This window comes from Cebus imitator, unplaced genomic scaffold, assembly GCF_001604975.1.
Source record: "Cebus imitator isolate Cc_AM_T3 unplaced genomic scaffold, Cebus_imitator-1.0 Scaffold296, whole genome shotgun sequence".
NCBI lineage: Eukaryota > Metazoa > Chordata > Mammalia > Primates > Cebidae > Cebus > Cebus imitator.
Window position 1 is genome coordinate 2,662,664 of NW_016107611.1, and position 8,893 is coordinate 2,671,556.

The 8,893-nt window shown below is 49.9% G+C and overlaps 1 protein-coding gene across 1 annotated transcript; it reads right to left on the reverse strand.

Annotated features, from left to right (window-relative positions):
* Nucleotides 1-3,024: 3,024 nt before the first annotated feature.
* PNMA8A (PNMA family member 8A) lies at nt 3,025-8,072 on the reverse strand. Its single transcript, XM_017502543.2, has 2 exons — nt 5,463-8,072; nt 3,025-3,310 (listed from the first exon to the last, which is right to left on the reverse strand). The coding sequence occupies exon 1, from the start codon at nt 7,469-7,471 to the stop codon at nt 6,857-6,859; it is 615 nt and encodes a 204-aa protein (XP_017358032.1). The 5' UTR covers nt 7,472-8,072; the 3' UTR covers nt 3,025-3,310; nt 5,463-6,856.
* Between the last annotated feature and the right edge of the window lie 821 nt (nt 8,073-8,893).

An 8,893-nucleotide genomic window follows, 5' to 3' on the forward strand; every position in this document is an offset into this window, starting at 1 on the left:
GCCTGTATTCCCAGCTACTCGAGAGGCTGAGGCAAGAGAATCGCTTGAACCTGGGAGGTGGAGGTTGCAGTGAGCCAAGATCACACCACTGCACTCCAGCCTGGGTGACAAAGCAAGACTCAGTCTCAAAAAAAAAAAAAAAAAAAAAAGCTAATTTTATTCTGTGACCTTGTCTCTCAGGAATGATTATCCCTGAAACAAAAGAATTCTTGTACAGTGTCCCCTGCCCCAGAAATCACATATGGGTGATGGGCATCTTGGAAGTGGTTTTTTGTTTAAGACCGAGTCTTGATCTTAAACTCCAGAGCTTTATGTCTTTTCTGTCACATCCCATTGATGCTGGGGCACAGGTTGAGTTCTGTCTCCTGAGGAGCAGCACCTTGAAGTAGTCACCAGTTTGCCTCCTTTTTTTTTTGAGATGGAGTTTTGCTCTTGTTCTCCAGGCTGGAGTGCAGTGGCACAATCTCGGCTCACCACAACCTCTGCCTCCCCAGTTCAAGTAATTCTGCTGCCCCAGCCTCCCAAGTAGCTGGGATTACAGGCATGAGCCACCACGCCTGGCCAATTTCGTATTTTTAGTAGAGATGGGATTTCCCCATATTGGTCAAGCTGGTCTCAAACTCCTGACCTCAGGTGATCCACCCGCTTCAGTCTCCCAAAGTGCTGGGATTACAGGCATCAGCCACCGCACCCGGCTTTTTTTTTTTTTTTTTTTTTTTTGAGACAGTCTTGCTCTGTTGCTGAGGCTAGAGTACAGTGGCATGATCTCAGCTCACTGCAACCTCCGCCTCCCAGGTTCAAGCAATTCTCCTGCCTCAGCCTCCCAAGTAGCTGGGATTACAGATGCCTGGTACTGCACCTGGCTAATTTTTGTAGTTTTAGTAGAGACAGGGTTTCACCATCTTGGTCAGGCTGGTCTCAAACTCCTGAACTTTTGATTTACCTGCCTCGGCCTCCCAAGGTGCTGGGATTACAGGCATGAGCCACCACACCTGGCCACCAGTTTGCCTTTTGGTGTCCGAGACTCCAAAACAACTTTTTGTCAGCACATGGAGAACAGACCGCCCTCTTGAGGAAGCTGGGCACGTGTTTATCAAGTTTAGGAATCTGAGATATAAAACCAGGCTAGCTCATTGCAAAGCTTAAAAAAAAAAAAAAAAGAAAAATACCAAAAAATAGGCTAATGTGTTCTATGTCAACACAAAAACGGTCACTGGACCCAGGATTGCAGGGAGCGACCCTGCTTCCTTCTCTTTGCTAAGTTGCATACGTATATTTACTCCTCCCTAAATTCTGTGAAACAGGCTACTGCGATCTCCACTTTACAGATAAGACACCAGAGGTATAAAAAGGTGATGTGGTTCCCCAGGCTCACATCCCCTGAAGTGAAAGAGTTAGGACTTGGGCCAGGTACAGTGGCTCACACCTGTAATCCCAGCACTTTGGGAGACCAAGGTGGGTAGATCATTTGAGGTCAGGAGTTCGAAACCAGCCTGGCCAGTATGGTGAAACCCCACCTCTACTAAAAAGACAAAAATTAGCCAGGTGTGGTGGGGGGTGTCTGTAATCCCAGCTACTTGGGAGGCTGAGGCAGGAGAATCGCTACAACCCGGGAGGGGGTGGAGGTTGCAGTGGGCGGAGATGGCGCCATTGCACTCCAGCCTGGAAGACAGAGGGAGACTCTCTCTCAAAAAACAAGCAGACAAACAGAGTTAGGACTTGAACCCAGGCCACGAGTCCCACATGACTCTTCACCTCCAAACCTCCACACACAAGACAGGCATCTGTTGCCTTAATTAGCAGGTTGCTTGGTGAGCAAGCTGATTAGAGGAATTGCACATGCAGTTCCACTATTTGCTTCCCTAGATACTTCTCCGTAGGATGTATTTGTCACCGTATGGCCATGTCTTCTATTTTCTGTGTTCCAATGTTTTAACACCTGGGGCATGCTGAGCCTGGAGGGACAGCTCCTCCCACGGTCAGCTGATTCCTTGGCTTAGTAAACAGCTTGTCCTTGAACACAGCTCTTCAAAAGCAAAACAACCCCCACAAAAACAACAAAAGGTTCTTGATTCAACCCCCACAAGAACAAAGCCCACACCCCCAACTGCCTCATTGATTGGGCTCTCTTATTCTGGGTCACCACTCACCTGCCCCAATCGCCCCAGGGACAGTCCCTAAGCCCAGAACCCACTGAAAGTGCTGGCCCTGCTTACACCTTGCCTCACCCTTCCTTCCTGCAGAAACCAGTTCAGACTCTCATTAGGGGCTGGGCACGGTGGCTCACACCTCTAATCCTAGCACTTTGGGAGGCTGAGGCAGGCAGATCACAGGGTCAGGAGTTCAAGACAATCCTGACCAACACGGTGAAACACTGTCTGTACTGAAAATACAAAAATTAGCCAGGTATGGTGGTGCATGCCTGTAATCCCAGCTACGCAGAAGGCTGAGGCAGGAGAATCACTTGAACTTGGGAGGTGGATGTTGCAGTGAGCCGAGATTGTGCCACTGCACTCCAGCCGGGGCGACTGAGTGACGCTCTGTCTAAAACAACAAAAACAAACAAACAGAAATTAGCTGGGGGTGGTGGCACATGCCTGTAATTCCAGCTGCTTGAGAGGCTGAAGGCAGGAGAATCACTTGAATGGAGTTTCGCTCTTGTTGCCCAGGCTGGAGTGCAATGGCACGGTCTCAGCTCACTGCAGCCTTCACCTTCCAGGCTCAAGCAATTCTCCTGCTTCAGCCTCCCAGGTAGCTGGGATTACAGGTGCCCACACCACGTTCAGCTAATTAGTAGAGACGGGCTTTCACCATGTTGACCAGGCATGGTCTCCAACTCTTGACTTCAGGTGATCTGCCTGCCTCAGCCTCCCAAAGTACTGGGATTACAGGCATGAGCGACCACGCCCAGACCCAAATTAAATCTTTTTTGAAAATTATTTTTCTATTCTTTGTTCCTCTAGAGACCAAATTAAATCTTACATGGATCCTCCCCTACCCCTTATATCAAGGGACAGACTGTGATTTCATTAGCATACATTTATTTTATGAGTTCATATTTGTACAACAGAGCATCTCAATCACAAAGAACAATGAAGAGTTTTAGCTGAACCCACTTTTGAGGTCAGGGGTTTACAGAGGCCAGATGCAGCCCTCCAACAGCCGGCACATTCAATTTACTTGGGAATTTTTGCTTGGGATTTGCCCTACCAGTGATGTCTTGACTCAGTTAAGTAGCTTCAAATGGTGACAGTTTTACATGACAACTTGCATTGCAGTCCCAAAATACACTTTGACTTGTCCAGAAAATCTTGAAAGCAAAGTGGTAGGATTTTGATTTCATGGGTGACATTGAACAACCACACACCTGTGTATCACAAATATAAATGTTATACCCCTGAAATCCACAAAAAGCACAAAATACAGTCTTCATGCTGCAGTATGATGAGAAATGTCACACTGTCTCTTATTATACAATGAGCATGCCTTGATGGGAGGCCAGCACGCAACAAACGTGCTGGGGGCTTTTGTAGCATTTATTCAGGCTCAGACTCTGCGTTGCAACAACCAACACAGTAGTACAATATTCTGAGAGTAGGTATGCCGAGGCCAGGGATTTACAAGGAATTAAAAGATCATCAGAGAAGCTGGGCGTGGTGGCTCACACCTGTCATCCCAGCACTTTGGGAGGCTGAGGTGGGTGGATCACTTGAGGTCAGGAGTTCAAGACCAGCCTAGCCAAGATAGTGAAACTCCATCTCTACAAAAAATATGAAAATTGGCTGAGTGTGGTGGTGCATGCCTGTAATCCCAACTGCTCAGGAGGCTGAGGCAGGAGAATCGTTTGAACCTGGGAGGTGGAGGTTGCAGAGAGCCAAAATTGCACATTGCACTCCAGCCTGGACAACAGAGTGAGACTCAGTTTCAAAAATAAAAAAGATCAACAGAGAGCTACAAACTTCTTGACCATGGATTTGCAAGAAGTTCACATAGGTGAATGAAGACAGCAGGAGGTTTACCCCAACCACTGCACAAGAGAAAAAGGTGTTGAACTGAGGCTAGACGGCCAGCTTGGGAAAGGGACAAAAATCAGCCTTCGAGGTTTTAGGTTATGTCCATCAAGTGAATTCTAAAAATTCCTTCTGTTTCTTGGCACTTGCTGGGAATGCAAGAATCTAGTAGGAGTTTCTGCCTGCTTGAAAGTGTGTCTCTTACCTGCACCCTGGCCACCAGGGTAGGGGTATAGAGACAGAACCACTATTTTTTGTTTTTGATAAGGGGATGAAATAGGGGTGACTTCCCAGAAATAAGAAAGGGGGTTGAGGCCAGGTGCAGTGGCTTATGCCTGTAATTCCAGCACTTTTGGAGGCTGAGACAGGTAAATCACTTGAGGTCAGGAGTTTGAGACCAGCCTGGCCAGCATGGTGAAATGCCATCTCTCATAAAAAATACAAAAATTAGCTGGGTGTGGTGGCAGGTGCCTATAATCCCAGTTACTAGGGAGGCTGAGGCAGGAGGATTGTTTGAGGCCAAAAAGTAAAGGTTGCAGCAAGCCGAGATTGCACCACTGCACTCCAGCCTCGGTGACAGAGTGAGACCCTATCTCAAAGAAAAAGAAAAGAAAGTAGGGAGGGAGGGGGGAAGGGGGGGAGGGGGGAAGGGGAAGGGGGAGGGGGAGGGAGGGAGAGAGGGAGAGTTGAATGCTGGAAGTCACAGACATGGCTGACATCCACCACATTGAGACATTAGGGGTCTCTGGCATTACAATTTGGTAGGCTGAGTGTGTGTGTGTAAGTTACATTTTTGAAAAGAGATTCAATCCAAACCTTTGCAGATCCCTGAACTAGCAAAAGTTTGCAAATTGACAGGTCAAGTGTCTCTAAGTAAAGATCTGTCTACTCACATGTATTTGGATTTTACCTAATTTTTAAAGTTCTTCATCTCAGTGTTAACATCGTTCATTGGTAACTCTTGAAAATGGCCTCTTAATTATTTACCTCCTTTTGGACCACTGCCTGGAAGCCTCACCTCTTTTTTTTTTGAGACGGTTTTGCTCTTGTTGCCCAGGCTGGAGTGCAATGGCACCATCTCGGCTCACTGCAATCTCCACCTCCGGGGTTCAAGAAATTCTCCTGCCTCAGCCTCCCTAGGAGCTGGGATTACAGGCATGTGCTACCAACTCCGGGCTAATTTTGTATTTTTAGTAGAGATGGGGTTTTCTCCATGTTGGTAAGGCTGGCCTCAAGCTCCCGACCTCAGGTAATCCTCCCTGCCCCCCCCCCACGCCCCTACCTCAGCCTCCCAAAGTGCTGGGATTACAGGCGTGAGCCACTGCGCCCAGCCACCTCTTCTTTAGAGAGTGGAGTTCACACCTCCCCACCAAGCCAGAGCTTCCAGGATTTAACTTGGCAAGACCTTTATACCCTCATCCCCAGGCGCCAAACTGGGCAGAAGGGTCCCACCTCTGACCGCTTCTGTAAGAGACTCAGCGTGTAGAGAATGGCGACAGCTTTTCAAGAGCCATTTACAGATCAGCAAGTTCCTCAGAGGTGGAGAGCAGGCAACTCACTCTCACCCGTGGTTTCTGCTTGATATGCGCAAAACAGGGTATCCCACTCCGGACAAGTTTGTGCCCGAGTTACATTGAAGGTACATGCTTTTGAAACACAGAAAACGGCTCTAGACTTTACAATAACAGGATTTCCAGGAGGGCGCACTGCTAGAGGGGTCTGTGCCGCCAGCCTCCCCCCAGCAGGAGAGGCAGTCCCAGCATCAGGCCGCGGGTGACAGCCGAAGGGGAATGGCGGCGTTTCACCCGAGTAGAGATCTCCCTGACATGTTCCTCCTGGATCTGCCCGGGTTTTCTTCAACTCCAGTAAGAGATCTCCAAAACCTTGGAATCCGGGACCCTGTTGTCCCCTCCTCCATTTTCTGCAAAGGGCGCAGGCGCCTGGGGGAAAAGCCTTGGTCTCCATAGCAACGGTCAGACGCGCTGCTAGCCTCTGGCTCCGACTGCGCCTGCGCGGCTGGTCCCGCCGGGTCTCCCGGGTGGCGGAAGATGTTTGTAGGTAGGTCTTTGAGACCCTTCTTCACTTACAAATTACTCTCATCCACTCAAATGATACCGATACGCATATTAGGTGTTACTCGCACACTCTCAAATATTACCCACAACTGCTCTCAATTATACACGGATGCTACCCGCACTCACTAATGTGTATTCAGGTAACCCAAATGCTACCTGTACCTACTCAAATATGTAGTATGACAGTCATGGGCAAGGTGTTGGTCTGTTTTATTCCCCTTCTGTATCCCCAGAGCCTGGCACACAGTAGGGCCTCAGGAAATTTTGTTGGTTGAAGGAGTAATCCACACTCAACCAGATTTTGTGAACATTCAACTGTTACCCACATCTACTCAAATGCTACCCTACGCTCACTCCGATGTCTCCAAGTAATTTAAATATTACCCACTTACTCTGAGTGCCATGAAGGCAGGGATTTTTGTTGAGTTTACTCCCTTCCGTATCCCCAGCTCCTAGAATAGTACCTGGGACATAATAGGTGCACAGTAAATATCTGTAGGATGAATGAATGAGCCAAGGGTAGCCAGAAGTTAACCACACACACTCAGATGTAACTCACAAGTTAGTTAGCTCAGATAAAGATATTTCACACTAGTCAGATGTTACCTGTGCTATCCAAAGGATGCCCATTCTCGCTCAAAAGTTACTCATTCACTAGAGTCATTCCTGTCCTCACTTGTATTACCCACTCACTCATACTCCTTAAATGTACTCACGTGGTACCTACCCTCCCACGGTCACCCCCCACGCCTGCCCAATGCCACCACCACCTCACAGCTTCTTGTCCGAGGCGTGACGCCGCCGGCGGTTTTTCTTGTTCTTCCTTTTGCCCCTCTTGCCGTCTCCAGCCTTGCTCTCCTTCTCCGAGGAGTCCGGAGGTGGCACCACGTCCATCCGGACAGTGGCCGCAGCCTCCGGCTTCTCCCCCAGCCCAGGCACACGGCACTTCCTTGCAGGCAGCTCTCCGGGGCCCGTCTCTGGGAGACACAGTTCCTGCCTCAGGACCCGCGCCACATCCTCGACCGTCCTCCCTTCGCTCTGCAGAAAGAGGTTCAGCTTGGTCAGGAATTCGATGTCCTGCTTCCGGGGCATGTAGACCACTCTCCACACACCGCCCTTGCCCTTGATCTCCCTGGGGACCACGGCGTAATTGATGTCCTCCGTCAGCTCAATGATGGCCGCCTTGGATTTATCTTCTTCCAGATAGGCCTTCCCAGCCACTTCGAACTTGCCTAGAGGTTTGAGGGGCAGCCGAATAATCTCTTCGAATTCCTCATGGTTGCAGTCCTCGGGAATCCCCAGGATCATCAGGGACTTGTGACTGTCCACCTCCAGGGCCTTGCACCCATGCTCCAACAGGGCAATGTCCTTCACGCCAAACAGCATCTTCCCCAACTCTTTGAGGCAGCAGTATGCCCGCTGACGCACACCTGAGCTGCCTCGGGAATCCACGGAAGTATCCAGGTTGCCGGGATTCCTTCCCAAAGGCTAGGAGAGAGAGTGAGGCCTCAGGGGCCAGAGGCCGCTCCCAGGCCCCCTTCGTCCAGCTCAGTGAAGGATGCCCCCAGCCCCTGCCTACAGGGCTGTGCAGTGACAATCAGGGCTTCCGTGGCTCCCTCTGAGTGGGGTCGAAGATTCCCAGGGACTTACGCGTGCTGGGGAAGCAGAAGGCGGCGTTTGCCACCTGACTCGTGGCTCCCGGGTCCTGGGCGAGGCTGCACCGAGGAGGGTCTTAAGACGATGCTTCCCTTTTCTTGGCGTGGCCTCCAAAGGTCTCGCAGGCCCCAACAGTCTCTGCGGATCTGGGACTGCTGATCTCCACCAATGGAGTGTCGTGGGTGGGGCCCTGACCGGCCGGGAGGCGCGTCCCTCACCGCCAGCCCAGAGATTGCCCTAAGTGCCCTGTGGCCAGACTAGGACGAGATGTGGCCGCTGCACTTGCTCCCGCTGTGACGTCACCGTCTCCTTCCGCTCTGAGGCCTGGAGGTCTCCATGGCAACCGCTGGAGCATCGCCTCTGCCATTGGCCGCCTGGTCGCATTGAAATCAAGAGTCTGAGGGGGTCATTCGGAGGTGAGGGGTCGACCATCAGCCATCAGAAGTGCCCGTGATTCTCCTTTGAATAATAGCTGATTCCAGGGGCGAGGGGACAGGGAATATACAAGAGGCACCCCGGGAATATTTTGGGGTCAGAAACTAAGGAAGTACTTTTAAGAAAATGAGGAGAACACCTGGAAAGACCCAGGAACCGGCGTGAAAGGCTCCCACTGGCCAACCCTGGGACAATTTGAGCATCAACGTTAAAAATAAAAGTAACCGATTATAACCCCTTGAATAAAATTAGAATCTATGAGTTTATGTAGATTTAAGTATATTAATGGAAAGTTTGGTGAGGAATGTGAACTAGCACATTGTCTCAAAGTACCTGCCCATATAATACTCATCAAAAGGAACAAACGTCTGTTTACAGTGGAATATTCTTGCTTGTAGGACGGACACACACACACAATATGATATTCAGAACAATATGACAATTTACACAACACTCAAAATGCTTCAGGGGAGAAAACTTTTTTTCTTTTTTTTGAGACAGTCTCCCTCTGTTGCCAGGCTGGAGTGCAATGGCACAATCTCAGCTCACTGCAACCTCCACCTCCTGGGCTCAAGCGATTCTCCTGCCTCAGCCTCCCAAGTAGCTGGGACGACAGGTACCTGCCACCACCCCTGGCTAATTTTTGTGTTTTTAGTAGAGATGGGGTTTTACCATCTTGGTCAGGCTGGTCTCGAACTCTGGCCTCAAGTGATCTGC